The sequence below is a fragment of the Equus caballus genome, chromosome 10 (genome assembly GCF_041296265.1).
Source record: "Equus caballus isolate H_3958 breed thoroughbred chromosome 10, TB-T2T, whole genome shotgun sequence".
In the NCBI taxonomy this organism is placed as follows: Eukaryota; Metazoa; Chordata; class Mammalia; order Perissodactyla; family Equidae; genus Equus; species Equus caballus.
Window position 1 is genome coordinate 72,690,490 of NC_091693.1, and position 16,753 is coordinate 72,707,242.

At 34.5% G+C, this 16,753-nt stretch overlaps 1 protein-coding gene and 1 pseudogene across 3 annotated transcripts in view; one reads left to right on the forward strand and one right to left on the reverse strand.

The window, feature by feature from the left end:
- ZUP1 (zinc finger containing ubiquitin peptidase 1) overlaps positions 1-16,753 on the reverse strand; it is a 31,491-nt gene that overhangs the window by 3,459 nt on the left and 11,279 nt on the right. For all 3 annotated transcript variants that reach the window (XM_001504142.7, XM_070223683.1, XM_070223682.1), the window contains exons 3-9: positions 14,209-14,319; positions 12,353-12,474; positions 10,456-10,624; positions 5,937-6,125; positions 5,476-5,641; positions 1,629-1,780; positions 333-553 (exon numbers count right to left, since the gene is read on the reverse strand). In XM_001504142.7, the coding sequence (XP_001504192.1) occupies positions 333-553; positions 1,629-1,780; positions 5,476-5,641; positions 5,937-6,125; positions 10,456-10,624; positions 12,353-12,474; positions 14,209-14,319 (1,130 nt within the window). The remainder of the gene's footprint in view (positions 1-332; positions 554-1,628; positions 1,781-5,475; positions 5,642-5,936; positions 6,126-10,455; positions 10,625-12,352; positions 12,475-14,208; positions 14,320-16,753) is intronic.
- Positions 14,902-15,642, forward strand: LOC102147720 (eukaryotic peptide chain release factor subunit 1 pseudogene; annotated as a pseudogene).

Consider the following 16,753-nt stretch of genomic DNA (forward strand, 5'->3'; position numbering starts at 1 on the left):
AGGAGTTAGGTCTCCTTGGATTAAGCTAAGTTTTCTTACCTTCTATGTTACCATTTTTCATCACTCACCTGATATTAAAAATTAAATTATATGGAATTAAATATTTCTATGAAGCTCTGAGTAAAGTAGTTGAAAGTCATCAGGTACCATTTGAAATTCAAAGATGTCTATTCCAGAAATTAAATGGCATCAAAAACAAAGTATCTTTGCCTACTTAGTGATATTGAATGAGGTATTAGGAGATACAAAGGGATAACATCAATTTTAACTAAAAGTTTTCAACTCTGAAGTTCAACCTGCTCAAGCTTCACATGATAGATTTAGATACTTACAACTTTCTCCTCTGAAGAAAGAACACCCTCTACTGCCACTATCTGGTATTGCTTATGTTTTAAATTGCCCACAAATTTCCGAAGTTGCTTGAGACTGCTAGCCTCCATGTCTTGCTTTAATAGTTTCTGCATTTCTCGAGAAGGACATCCAGGATCAAATATCAGTAAACATAATGTTCGGTTTTTCCTCTCTTCAATTCCAACAACTGTTCGACTATGACCTATCAAAAAAATAACAGCTGTATATATATATATGTGTGTGTCATATACATCTATCTATAGCTATACATACAGATGTAAGTTAGTATATATATATACACACATATACACACTATCTACTCTCTCTTTGTATATAGTGTATGTGCATATGTGTGTTCAGAATATAAACAGAGTCAGTCCTTCTGACATGTAGGCACCTGAGCTCTCTCACCCCTAAGACACAAGAGTTTAGTTCTACTTCCTAACCTTCAGTTCCCTTTTTTCAATTTTAGTTTTCTAAAGTCTTCATTACAAAAAATTTTACTTCTAGTGTGCCATATATTTTAGTTTTTCTTTCCTAATACCTTGATCCTTCTTAAACAAATTATCTCAAATGAAAGGATTTGAAATTCACCTACTGTAGAACAAAAACTCTCATGGTTCCAAAAGGTAAACAAAATTAAATTTACATATACTAAAATTTCAATTGGGAGCTCTTAACCTTTATAGTTTATCTTCCTAAACAATGATATTCCTAACATATACTTGTCCTTATTCCTGTCAATCCAAATCACCCATTCAACAAAATTTATCAAATATCCATGTGCCAGGCACTATTACAGGCTGTTAGTGATACAGAAGCAAAATAAACAAACATTCCTGCCTTCACAGAGCTTATATTTGAATGGGAAGAAATACTTGCTGGTAAGTAAGCGAAGTATACATTATGTTAGATAAAGAAAAATAAAGCAGGGAAGAGGGATAGAAAATGCCAGTGGTGGAGGGTGGGATAATGAGATGAGATTTTAAATAAAGTGGTCAGGGAAGGCCTTGCTGAAGTGACATATGGGTAAAGACCTGAAAAAAGTAAGGGATGAATAATAAAGGAAGAGTGGATCAGGCAGCCTTGAAGATGCCAGGGATTATCATCCTTCATTACCCAAGAACGTGCTATAATGACAATATAGGTTTGAACATCAGACAAACTAATGTCACAATACTTCCCAGCTCCCCATTATCAGAATCTTAACCTGTCCTAAAGCTAAAGCCAATTAGCTGTCTTCGAAGTTACACCGAGCATCTATGAGTCACACTAACCTTGATGCTGAAGATAGATAGGAGGCTTAGATGTACACACGACTTTTGGACCCCCTTCCCTCTCTGAAGAATAATAGTTCAATATCCATTCAAATAAGCGAGGGTGTGTACCCAAAGGACCAGTTGCCTTATGAAAATCAACAATGTGGCACCTATAAAAAATTGACAAAATAGATGAGAGAATATTTTTAAAAATACTTTCATCAATGAAGTTATCAAATACAAAAAATTCTAAGTTTAGAACTCGTTCCATCTCATCATTATTTTCCTAAGAAGAAAGAAAACAAAATAATTTTATTATTTATCTGGAAAATTGACATTTTATGAGGAAATAATTATTTAAATAACTTCACAATATAGCTGATGACTGATCTCAAACTTACAACATTTTCTGACATATAAAATCTGCATAAGGGGCTGGCCCAGTGGCACAGTGGTTTAGTTCGTGTACTCCACTTCAGTGGCCTGGGGTTCACAGGTTTGGATCCTGGCATAGACCTAGCACCGCTCATCAAGCCATGCTGTGGGGTCATCCCACATAAAATAGAGGAAGGTTGGCACAGATGTTAGCTCAGTCACAATCTTCCCCAAGCAAAAAGAAGATTGGCAACAGATGTTAGCTCAGGGCAAATCTTCCTCACAAAATAAATAAATAAATAAATAAAAATAGTATCTCCATCAACAGTAAATGAAGACCATACTTGATTTTTAAAAGTCATCTACATATAAACTGAGACACACCTTTATTCTAAGTTGTCTAAACCTGATGATCAATTAGAAGCCAGCTTCTATTTTTAATTCCTCAACAGCCATTCAAGTCTATCAAAAATATCCTGCACATTTTCCCTGTCAGCTGTCTCAAATTCCACTAACAGACAAGAAAAGAATACCTGTAAAGATCATAGAAAAACCTGTATGTACCTCTATCTACACATACATCTATCCCCTATTTGGCACCAGACCATGGTGGTACTCTTTCCTCAAGTGGAAGTCAATGTTGAATAAACAAAATTCTTTTAATCAGAAGCATTCTTTACACTTCTGAACAACTATTTTTAAAAGGTCAAGTATAAGCAAAGCAATTAAAAACTTTATTTTCACTTTAAAATATACCACAGATATCCTGTCTTTGTCTCTCTTGGCAATAAAATCTCCAAATACACCCAAATTGTAATGGTTGCTATCTTTAGCCTCAGCAAGTTTAATGTTGATAACTTTCAACTTATTAATGAGTTATTAATGAGTTTTAAGTGTTGAAATGAACTTCTGGATAAATTGTTAAAAAGCAGGAACAGTGTTTTTCGGTTAGCAGTTGACTGCATGTTTAGATTTAGAATCTGAATAGCACCCTACAGAGAATAATTCATAGAGAGTGAAAGGAAGATACTTAACTAGTAAACACATTCAGGGTATAATAATAAAAAAGGTTTACTAAAAGACTAAATTTCAAGTATCAGGAAAAAAACTGGATATATCAGGTATTTTAGACGAAAATTTTCCTTAATTAAAAATTATTTAAAAGCTCAGAACATGATATAGTACATATAATCTAAAGGTGTGAACAGATTGCAAAAAGAAGAAAGAAATTTAGAGGGCATTAAAATAGTCCTTTCAATTTAAATAATCAAGAAATTTACTATATACACCTTAGTTTTTCAACTTAAAATTTAAGAAGTATTTTACCTCTGAATCTAATCAATTAATATGGTAGAAATGATGTAAAATACTAAAGATGAAAATGATTTAAACACCCAAGGACAAAGAGAACGAGGGCAGACAAGAAATGGCCACACATTTTTTGAAAATGGAAAGCAAGAGAGAGGAAACAAAAGCGAATGCAAAGAAACGGAGACAACTGTCTTGCACCCCAAGAGAGGTTGGAAGCTTAGAGGTAGGTACTGGGAGGAGTAGCAGTAGAGCTAAAAATATGAGATTAATGGAAAGTTTGCATAAAGAAGGCAAACCACTCCTTCAATGCCCCCTCCACCAATGCAGGAGCTGTAGGCAGGTGAGTGGAGAACTCCTCTGAATGGTCTCTGAGAAAAGCTCTCTCTATACTGATATTTCAGAGTCCCCAGTCAAATAGCCAGCTTCCACCTAAGACTCCTTAAATGAAGTGTGCTAACCCGTAAGCTCCATGAGATCCAATCCTACAGGACCTCCAATCTGCTTTTTGGTAGCTCATTCCTCACTCTAGGAAAAGACAACTAAGGATGCACAGAATTTAGAAGAAAGCCTTCAAAATGGAAAAGACTAAAATAAATAGACATGAGAACAAATTAACATGGAGGAAACGGAAAAACACAAGAATAGAAAGAAACAAAACGTTGGAAAAAAACTTTGCAACCATAAAAGACTGTGATGTTATGAAATTACACCTTAAAATAAAAACACAACTGCTAAAATAAAAATTTCAATAGAGTAGTTGGGAGATAAAGTTGAGTAAATCTAGACAGGCAAACAAAAAGCAAAGATAAAAAATGAGACAGGACCAATAAACTTATAAAGTCAAAGAAGTCCAATGGCCAAGTAACAGGAGTTCCAGAAAGAAAAAATAAAGAAAATGGAGGGATCATGACTACCAGACAACAACAGTTTTACCTCTGGGCTCTTACTACATGCCAGTCATGGTTCTAAGCACTTTATTATCTCATTTAATTATCACTATAACTCTCTGAAGCAGTTACTACCTACAGGTTCTGTTACCAACGGTGGAACTAGGACATAGACAAGGTAAGTTGCAGAGCTAGCAGAAAAGCTAGGACCAACTGCAGGCAGTCTGACTCCAAAGTCCAAGCTCTTAACTACTATACCAAGACCTGACAACTCACAATTTCAAATTTGAAAGGAAAAACAAATGCCAAACACAGTGAATCAAAGCCCGACATCCCACAGTGAAATCTCATAATATCAGGGCTAGAAAAGATACAAAAAACTTCCAGAGAAAATAAACAAGTTACACATAAAGGAATGAAAATCATATGGCATCTTAACCTTCTCAGAAGTAATACTAATTGCTACAAGTCAACAGAGTAAAAACTTAATTTGATCTGAAAATGATTTTGAATTTAGAATAAGATAGCCACCTAAACTATCATTTAAGTAGTAAGGACTAGGCATCCTTTCTTAGGAAGCTAATGAAAGAAGTTTTTTGAAGCAAAATAGAGTAATCCAAAAAAAGAGAAAAAACATAGAATGCAGGAAAACTCCAGGCTCCAATTCAAAAAAACAGTGAAGAAATGCTATGTGATTACAGCTGTGGAGGAGACCTAGAAATAATCCAGACTGGAGCAAAAAGGGCAGATGGCTTCAAGAAGGAGGTGTCCAGGGATACGGAATATCTCAGATTACATGGCAAGGGAGTATCTGAAAAAGAGTTGAGACCATGATGCAGTCAAACAGTAAACGGGAAAAGGAAAGGTAATTCTTAACTCGAGGGAAATTCTAAAAAGCTTTTCAGGAGAGGAAATAAAATCAGCAATAAATAACATTTACACAGTCATGATGTAAACTCTGACTTTAACTTAATAAAACCTGAGATTTAATTGTATTAGAAGAATTGAGGGTGAACAGGTAGGAGGTATAAGGGTAATGCAATAGACGATGTCTCAAACTAATAAACCAAGAAAAAGCTATGAAAGCAGATTATTTAAAAGCAATGGAAGTGACAGCGTGTCTGAGAAACAGGACTTTAAAATAGAGAGGGGCATGAGATAGGGGATGAATTGCCGGTTGTCATTATAATCCTTTCAGTGCTACTTAAATCTTAGTTTTCAACTGTCTCTGACAAAACAACAAAACCTTCCAGATATGACAATAACATGAACTTGAGTTTTTAGGTACATACTTTACCCTTAGGGAGGTCAGAAGTGTATATACTTCACATGCTCCGATCCAGGCCTTTGTTCCCTGTAACCTGTTATTAAGTTGAGAGGCACCCTGAGGATCAAAACCTTCCTTCCACGCATCTTCAATCATAGACTGAATTTTTGGAATGCAAGGAACTGACATACCTAAAATTATAAAGCAAATATGTCACAGGACAGTTACTAAAGTACTAAATGGTATCATTTAGCAGTATGCCATATACTCTGGAGGATCCTACAACACAGTTTTTAAGACGGTTATTCCTGACATCTTCTATCGTATCATTTTCTGTTCCTTCAACCAGAATTCAGAGTTTTAATGTAAATATCTACTAAAATACTTCTTCATTAAAGCTATTAATTGTGCCTACTATATATTAATTCATTCCATATCATATGCACTTTATGAGATGATAAGTTCTGAGTATTATATTTCACATACCTTTCAAGCAATCATCATAAACATCATTTTGTAATAATGATGAAAGTAGCATTTGGAAATTTCTGTAACCACATCCCCAACCTTTGTCACCAAAAGATGAATGAAAGTGATCCACCACTGCAGAAAACCACACACGCTTCACATCTGTGGCAGCATTCTGATAGTACCTACAAAGTGCTTCAATAATTCCTAAAGCAGAAAAGAGAGAGAGAAGATTTAGGATTAGTTATCATCTTTCTATGGATGTTTCATATATTTCTCAATATCACTCTCTCCCTCGAGCACCACATCTGAATCCTTCTTTATCTTTTTACTGATATAACATTAATTTATGGCCTCTTGTTACTACCATGCAAGTTTCCCAACACTAGCATATTACTTACTACACTGAATTGAAATTGTTTGCATCTTGCATCTCTGCATCTGCAGGGCCCAGCACATAAAAGTACTGTTGGATAAAAGTTCCTCTTGTCTCTCCATCTTATTATACATACTGCTGGACATCACTGTCTTCTGAAGCTCGGTCCTAATCTGCTCCCAATTAAAAAACCTCAATAGCTTTCTATTACCTATGGAATAGTTTTAATCTATGGCATATGAAGCCCACAGCAAGATATCCTCTAACTCACCTGTATTTCAAACCACTCTTCTTGCCTTAATTTTGGCTGTGGCCTAACTGGACACATTAATTTGCCCATGGAGTTTTCATTTCATTTGCTAAGCACTTTTTATATACCTACAGCTATGCTAACACTAAGGATACAAAAGATGAATATGACAATATTCCTTGAAATCTCAGGGATCCAGACTATAATAAATGCTATAAAATGGATAAACAAGGTGTTAGGACAGGGTACATCTGACTCTGTCCCTTTCCTCCTTCTAGTACACTCTCCTTATGTTTCCACATCCTACAGATACTCCAAGGATCAAATGCTACTGTCTTCATAGACCTTTTTCCTGATTCCAAAACCCTAAACAAAAAGGTCCTCTTTCTCTGAACACTCACTACATTTATGTGTTGTGCTTCCCAGGCACTAGCCATATTCTTCATGGGCGAATACTACAGTTCTTTGTGTATACTTTACTTACTCTACAGACTGTGAAGCTTTTAGGCAGAGATGTCTTATTTGGATAGCACATACTTTCTCATACAGCATGTGGCACCAAAAAGACAATCACTGAATGCTTTTCACTTGAATGACGGGTATACTATAGGAAAATGGGTTTTTGTCTTTAACAAGGTAGAGTCAATAAACCAAAACAATTAAACAAACCAAGAGTTAGAGCTGTGCCTAGCACCATTATAGACAGCAATATAGATCTTTATAACTATTTCCAAGGAACTTAGAAAGATAAGACTTATAATAAAGAAAAAGAACAATTTAAATTTACAGGACTGAGTACCAAATGTTGTAGTATGGAATGGGTACTCTAGGAATTCAGAGAAAATAACTGTGGGCTTCAGTATCACAAATTTTCATGAAGATGTCAAGATCTGAGAGAGACTCTTAAGAACGAGGGGGAAAACCTCCAAGAAAATAGAAAAGAAAGTAATGTACATTCTAGTATACTTTGGCATACTTATTACTAAGACAAGGGTGCCGCACTGTCTAGGTAACACTATCCTAGCAACCACATCATATAATTGCTTCAGTGGGAAAGTTCCTCATAATAAAGTTTACAGGTTTTTTCTCAACTGAGGTGTAACTGACATACAATATATTACTGATAATAAAGTTTTTTATTCCTTAGATCTAAATCTCTTTAGATATTTTACAAGATGAATTTATCTTTTGCTAAATTAAATTTTATTGTTAAAATTATAACAAGAGACTCTTTAAATAACAGCTGCTTCAATTAACAGTTGCATAATTATCAAAAATAAAAATCTTTGCCACCAAACCAACACTTCTAAATTTCAAGGCAGCTCATAAAAAAGACATAGTATATTATAGGGTAGAGTTCTTTAAGATATATTTATTTTAAATTATATATACACTACTGTATTCTATAGTAACTCTAAAATATATGCACAAATAGAAATTAAAGGATGACATAAATTAAAAAAAATAGACATTCTACTTTCTTCCTGTATACTGAATAAATTATAGTACACATCTGCTGACATGTCCTACCCAACATAGAAACCTTTTTATGTGGAGACCATAAAAGAATTATAAAGGCAGCCTTCAGAAACAGACCCACGGATATATAAAAATATATAACATATGGTATTACAAATAAATGAGAAAAGCACAGATTCACTAAATGGTACTGAGATAAATAAGCAATAAGAACTTAACAAGAAGCATTGTTATAATTAAGGGGGAAAAATAGATCCATGCCTTCTTTATCTTTCTCTCCCTTTCTTTCTCACACACACATGTGCACAAATAAATTCCAAGTGGATTAAAAGTCAAAAAACGAAAAGCAAACATAAACATTGAAAGAAAATATAAAGGAATATGTTAATCATCTCAAAGATGGGGGAGTTTCTTAAACAAGACAGGCTACAAATAAAGGGAAAGATTAAGAAATTTGATTATATTCAAACTTAAAACTCTAATTAAAGATATCATATACAAAATTTAAAGGTAAATTATAGACTTGAAGAAACTATATTTGCATCTCATATAATCAACAAAAAATTAGTATCCTGAATACTTAAAGGACTCCCAAATCAATAAGAAAAAGACAAATATCCAACAGAGAATGAAGAAAGGGAATAGATTCCAAGAAACTAACTCAGGAGTAGCCAGGGAAATGTAAATTAAGATATATATTATATCATGCCCTAATAAATGGCAAAAATTAAAAAGTGTCACCACACAAAGTGTGAGTGAGAATACAGTGATGCAAATGTAGATGACGGCCATTTTGGAAAACAATTCCACAATAACCTTAACAAAGTTAAAGAGGCAAATGCTCTTTAACCTAGTATTTCCAGTTCTGAATGTAATAGTAGAGAAACTCTTGAAGGAGATCTGTTCATAATTTGTGAAAGTAAAAAACTAGAAACAACCTAAATGTCTGTAAACATGAAAACAGATAAATAACGTACACAATTCATACAAGGAACAACATACAGCAATCAACATGAATGAACTACAGCTATAAGAATCAACATATTTGAGCAAATCAAATTAGAGAATATATAGTATATACCAATTTACATGTAGTTTAAACACAAAGAATATTATATATTACTTTTGGCAAAAGTATTAAAACATATATAAGACTGATAAATACCAAATTCAGGATAATGGTTCCCTTTGTGAAGAGGAGGAAATAGAATCAGAAAGGGGTATACAAGTGGTTTAAAATACATATAAAAGATTTTACAGCTTTAAAACATTAAGATTCATAAAAGCTGGGGGGTAAGAACAAAGGTGTTTCCATACAATTTTTTTTTTACTACACGAACAGATATATTTTTTAAAAATATACAAACAGGAAAAAATGCATTCTTTGGAGCAAGGCACATCTGATTGATTGTGAGTACTAGCTAGGCCAATAACTAGCTATTTAACCTTACCTTGGGAAAGTAAGTAAACATCTCTAAGTCACAATTACCTTATCCAGAAAAAATGTAACCGTACACAAGAGAATGTTTGTTTTGAGAATTAAATGATACAATATGTATAAAAGTCTTAGTGTCTAAAACTATACCGAACAATATGGTAGCCACTATCTACACGTGGCTATTAAGCACTTGAAATGTGGCTCGCCCAATTGAGATGTTCTGTAAAGTATAAAATACACACTGGATTTTGAAGAATGTACAGATTGCAAAATATCTCATTATTATTTACTTATTATTTAGTTTTAATATTGATTACATGTTGAAATAATAACGTTATGGACACACGGAGTTTAAAATATTAAAAGTAATTTCATCTGGTCTGTTTTACTTTTGCTAATGTGACTATTAGAAATTTAAAATGATATATGTGGATCACTTATATTTCTGTTTGACAGCATTGGTCTAGAACATGATAAGCCCTCAACAAAAACTTTTCTAGGGGGCCAGCCCTACGGCCAAGTGGTTAAGTTCGCACATTTCACTTTGGTGGCCCAGGGTTTTGCCAGTTCAGATTCTGGGCACAGACATGGTATCATTCATCAAGCCATGCTGAGGTGACATCCCACATAGCACAACCAGAAGGACCTACAACTAGGATATATAACTATATACTGGGGAGCTTTAGGGAGAAGAAGAAGAAAAAAGAAGGTTGGCAACAGATGTTAGCTCCGGTGCCCATCTTTTCTAAAAGGTTCATTTTAAAATCTCAAGGAAATTAACACAATATAAAAGTGAATTTTTAAGTGAATTGTTTACTGTAAAAATTGAGATTTAGAAGTTTCAAAACAACACATTTTTCAAAATTATTAGAACATACAGTCTCACCTAAAACTACATAAACCATGGATCATGAAAATTAAGCAAAATTCAAATAATTCTGATTACAACTTCAGTGATGTATGGACATCAAAAACATGATTCTGATGTACTCACCAGAAGTTTTTGTCTTTCCATCATCAATACCAATAGCTAGTGATTCCATCATATCAGCTTTTCTTCTATGAAATTCAGATGGATGCATTCTTCCTCTATTTACTTCTATCTCCATATTTCGTAGTTGCTGTTGTTTGTACCCTCCAGAATTATCTAAACCATACTGTCTCTATTGAACATAAAAAAAATGACAATTTTTATGTCCCTTTACCTCAATGATGGAAACTTAACCACAATTTTATTTATTTGGAAATGTATTTTGAAACATTATGAATTACAGACTTTTATACAAGTCAACTTAAAGACTTTCATGAAAAATAAATCACACGCAAAAAAACTTTGAGTAAATAATAGCCTTTTCTATAAAGCACCACCAAAAGACTTGCTTTCCTTGTCGAAGGGAAAGTAGAGAATCCTGTCCTCCTACTAAACGTACTTAGGCAGATGAACTCTGAACATACTGCTGATTTTTTCAAGAAAACTTGTCAGTACTTGTTACTTGGTTCCTGGGTTAGCCTATAAAGGCCTACTTAATTCATAATTCATTTGGGCGATCACTCTACACAGTAAACGAACTATGGTTTTGCACACTGGACAAAGAATCTCAAATAATATGTATAAAACAGACTTTATGGAAAAAGTTTCTGAGATCTAAACAACTAACTTCCAAAGTTATACAACAAACTCCCTTAAATACTGAAAACTTTTTGTATTGATAATGTTCAAAATTACATAAGGCAAAAAAGATTTAAGAAAAGCTAACTTTCTTTTCTCCTCTGAATACTGGTGGGAAAATATTTTGCAAAAATAGCCTGAATTAGATATTCCAAAGAGAGAATTAGATATTCTCACACACAGCCACATATATGAACACTTTCAAACCTATTCAATTATAAACTCTTTTTATTCACATATTATCCTATTAATACATGGAAAAAGAACATTTGAAAACTCTATGAGCATTATCAGCACAGATGACATCATAGTCCACAGCAAATTAGGACTGAAAAAGTAGAAAAATCCATTAAAAATATAAATGCATTGGGGCCAGCCTGGTGGCGTAGTGGTTAAGTTCATGTACTCCGCTTCAGTGGTCCAGGGTTCACAGGTTCAGATCGCAGGGCGGACCTACACACGACTCATCCAGCCATGTTGTGGTGGCATCTTACATATAAAAATAGAGGAAGACTGGCATAGATGTTAGCTCAAGGACAATGTTCCTCAAGCAAAAAGAGGAAGATTGGTAATAGATGTTAGCTCAGGGCCAATCTTCCTCACACACACAAAAATATATAAAGGCATTAAAAATATAATAGATACTGCCAATTTAGTTCAACAGATACCATCACCTACTTAACATAAATGAAGTCTCAAATATCATCAAAAAGTATTTTCCATTAAAAATGTTTCTTTCTAAATGCATGAATTGCAATCATTAAAAGAATTTAAGACTCAGACAGGAGACAATAATTCTAAGTTTCTCTTTTCAGTATCTATACAAACACAAATTCTGAGTCTCGGTTTCCTAATTTGCCCCATCAACATACCACAGGTTTGAATCTAGGCTTTACCATATAACACTGCCTGATTCTGAGTAAGTAAGCTACTTATGCATGCTTTGTCTCCATTTCTTCATCTGTAAAAAAATGAAAGTCTAAAATAGCTTCTTCATGGAGTTGTGAAGATTTTGAGGATGCTATATAGGAAGTGCTTACCCCAGGACATGACTGGAATAAGTACTTATAAATGGTGGCTCTTATGAACTATAAAATATATATGTAAAAAAAATTTTGTATGATAACAAGGACAAAAATAATAGGCTGAAGTCTTGACAACACCAATGAAAAATAAGAATGCTACTAAACCAAAATACTATAATTGTTATTCATCTTTGTACCCGCAGCTTCTGAAATTCTTCCATTTCTTGTCTTGATTCTTCAGATCTTCTCTTTCTGTCTTCTTCTTGTTGAAGCTGGTGAGCCAATTCTAGATCTCTAGAACACTGGATTCTATCCATGCCTGTTAGATATTTTTAATCTTTAGAACAAAATAACTATTAAAACAAAAGCTTACTTATTGCATGTTAATACATATTTTCTAAATGGAGCAAATGCTATTTTGTCATTTATTCATGACTATGATGTCATGGAAACACTGAGTACGAATCTAGCAGAACTCGAACTGCATCTGTAAGGGTGTAACCTCCACCTAAATCACTAATATTCACTGAGTGTTTAGGCTGTGACAAGCACTTTTCACTAATTATGTCATTTGATCCTCCATAACAACCTTAGTAAGTTAGGTATTATTATCTACTGAGGAAACCAGAACTTAGAGAAATTAAATAGCACCCTTCATTGGTGTTCCTTATTAACACAAATAAGGCAGATTGGTTTCTCAAAGAAATCCAACGGGGGGAAAGGAAATAATAAAGAGCATAAGATTATATGTCTGCAAAGTACAGGTATTAGATAATAACTTAATTACAGTCTGGCCCCAAACAAACAGTACAACTTTGCAACATCTTGGCCTGTTTCCTCTCTACCCAGCGTCCTGCAGATCCATTAGTCAGTGGCTTCTGGTCAGCATCTTGTCTCTTAATCTCCCAATTTGATGGTTTAATTATGTATTTGAACATTCTTTCTTTCCTTACAAATCTCTCAGCCTCTATTGCATCTCCCCATTTGGTCCCCACTTCCTTTGTTGCAGATATGCAATCCACAACTGATTTTTCACATACTTCTGAGACTATCTACAGTGATTTACTCAGACCATATCTTTCTCTCATTACCCACCATAGGCTTACAGAATAATTTATGTACCCACACGAAGCTTATCAAAAACAAAGTAAGAATTATCTGACATTCAGCTTCAGAGGGTTATTCTTCCACAGTAGTTAGTAGAGAACCACCAGAGTAGAGGACTACTCCATCTTTGCTCCAGGAATTCTCATCTTGGGATTAGGCTGAGTGATTGGGCAATGCTGTCCACAGAGATCAGTGACTGGTACTAGCATCACTAATACCAGACATTAAAGTCCCTTGCATTAACAGGTGATACCTATGTACCTTAAGAAACTGAAATCCAGTAGAACACAACTGGTTTCTCTTAGGGTCTATTTTATATTTTGTTTCAGTGGGATTGTGAAACTCATACAGGATCCTTCCACTTCTAAGGCACCACAATGATTACTTAACCAATGCCACTATTAAAAAGATAGGGGACAGAGGAAAACTTTTGTACAGTCACTTATAAAACTAGTAAGTTGTAATATAAGAAGCTGGGCAAGCAGCTGGAAATGCACTTGAAAATCTTTTAAGTCACATAGTTCACATTCTTTTTTAAAATTATATGTGCCATATGGCAGCTTCCTATTCATCAGCAATTTTTGCTGACCAGATGCTAAATTCAGTTACTCCTTGCTGCTGAAAGAATAGCCTCAACTTATAAACCAAACAGATTTTTTAAATTGACCAATATTTCATTGTCTTCTAAATAACAGTGTTCTGGGACAAAACCCTGGATGTATACCCCTCGTCAGCTGTAGGTCACGACAGTTCATCCTTTATTACTTTGCTGTGAAACAACTTCTAAAACCAAAGTTGAAGCTAGGTTAGAATTCTTTAAAGGAACAGATTTATTTTTAACCAATATGCTTTGTTTTCTCTATGTCATTGATGTAAAAATTAGACATGTGTCCTAGGAAGTGGAAATTAAATCATAATATTCTTATTTTTAAACATATAAACGTACCTTGTCCGAAGTTACTTTCTTCCAAATGCAAGTCAACATGTTCTTGGAGAATACGGTAATTTGTACAGATGAGCCCACACATAGGGCAGTCATACAGTGGTTGATCACAGTCTGTATTAGAGACATAATTCAATTGATTTTATCTTTAAAACTGTTAGATTTCATACCAAGTCAAAGACTGCCTACTATCCACCAACCCTATTAAATAAATAAAAGCTCTTTTGTAGTTGGAGTTAAAGCTATTTTTCTACTTATAGGGTCAAGATGGAAGACTGAGCATAAACACAAACCTCTCTTACCACTACAATAAAAGAAAATATTAATAATAAATATTCAGATCTGTAGTCAAAACAAGAAAAGTAGAAAGGAAAACGAAAATGGTAAGTAGGGGCCAGTCTAGACATGGACTTTAGGAGCTAAACTCTCAGCACCCTCCAAACTAGGTACAGAATTCAAGCATTCAGCATTAAGCTGGGAATCGGGATCATACTGTGTAGTTGGGAGCAGATCAAAGAGCTGCATCCATCAACCGGCACTGCAGGCAGATAGGTGTAGCTTGCCCAGGACAGAAGCAGCAGTACCTCTGCAAGCCCAAGACCTGGGTCATACTGGGCACAGCAGAGGGACCCAGACGTGCAGAGTGAAGTACTGAGCAAGTCATACATGTAAGGCCTGGTTTGGAAGTGAAAGAACCATGTTCAGAAAGTAGCTGAGACTTCTGTGCAGCTGTTTATTTCTGCAAAGTAAGTAAGACTGGTTTCATTTTAGCTGGATCAGCTGACTTCAAAACTGAACTAAGTCAATCTGATATGTTTGACCAGAGGTTGCAATCAAAAGTTTTAAACTTAGTTGACACATCCTGTGGTGGTGAAACTGAAAACTAAGCTATTGAGTTACCTACTGCTTCCTCTCTAAGATGAAATTCATTCAAAAGAAGAAATTAACTCAATGATACTTTGATGAAATCAGCTAGGACACAGACAAGTACTGTTTTGGAGCTGAAGATACACTAATGGCTTTGGAAATGGGAGCTATAGAGATTCCAATAGTTGATGAAAATCTGAACATACTGAGATGTGTTCTTCACTGCCAAGGCACAGTAGAGGAAAAAATTCTCTAACTGCAGAACAAGAGAAGGATAAATCTCATTTCACTGACAAGACAGGAACATGAGTTGATTCAGAAACACCCCTGCTGAAATGGTTTGCTAACAATTATAAAAAATTTGGAGCTATACTGGAAACTGCCATGGATACGTCACAAGAAGGATCCCAGTTTGTGAAAGGATTTGGTGGAATTGGAGGTGTCTTTCAGTACTAAGTCGATTTCCAGGGAACGGAATACCAAGGGGGAGACAATAAATTTTTTGACCTTGATGACTAATAGGTAGTTGACATGGGTCCCTCAAAATGTGCCTTAACCTAGAGCACTCAACCCAAGGAGCAAACCTGTCGAGGAATCCCTGCCTTATAATTGTACCATTTCTAGAACTTAATCCACGAGCATCAGATACTGAAAAGAACACCAGACCCAACCCTATACTTTGGTTTGTCATGGTGTCAGCACAACAGCCTACAACTAAGGTCCTAAATGCCACTTTGGACTAAGTTTAAAAAGAAATCCAGTTTTTACTTTTATTTGATGGTGAAATTGGTTGATCTTATATTTTATGAAAAAAATGATTTTTAACTTTCATACTTATAAGCAAAAATACTTTAAGTGCTGCAAACCTTCAAAAGTTAACAGAAGTGACATCATAAAAAAAATAGAAATGCTAGAGATAAAAAACACTAACAGAAGTTAGTGCTCATTAGCTTGTTGGATATGGCTGAAGAAAGAATCTCCCAGCTTGAGGGTATGACAAGAGATACTTCTCAAACTAAAGAATAAAGAGAAAAACACCGGGAAAAAAAAAAGAACAAAATATCCAAAAACTGTGGGAGAACTACAAAAGGTATAACATACACATAATGGGACTACCAGGAGAAGAAAAAAAGGAAATGAAGTAATACCTGAAGCAACAATGACTGAGAATGTCCCAAAATTAATGTCAGACATCAAATCACAGCTCTAGGAAGCTCAGAAAACACCAGGGATAAATGTCAAAAAAAACTATACCTAGGCATATCATATTCGAACTTCAGAAAATCAAAGATAAAAATGCCTTGAAAGAAGCCAAAGGAAAAAAACACGTTACCTATAGAAGAACAAAGAATTACATCCGACTTCTTCTTAGAAACCAGGTAAGCAGTAAGAGGAGTGAAATAGTTAAAATGGCCAGAGGAAAAAGACCCCACCAAACCTAGAATTCTGTACCCTTCAAAATTACCCCTCAAAAGTAAAGGAGAAATAAAGAATTTCTCAGACAAACAAAAATTAAGGGAATTTGTTGCCTCACAAGAGATGTTAAAAGAAGTTCTTTAGAGAGAAGGAAAATGATATAGGCCAGAAACATGGATATACATAAAGGAAGAGCAACAGAGAAGAAATGAGGGAAGGTAAAATAAAAACTTTTATTTATTCTTAACTGATGTAACAGATAAAT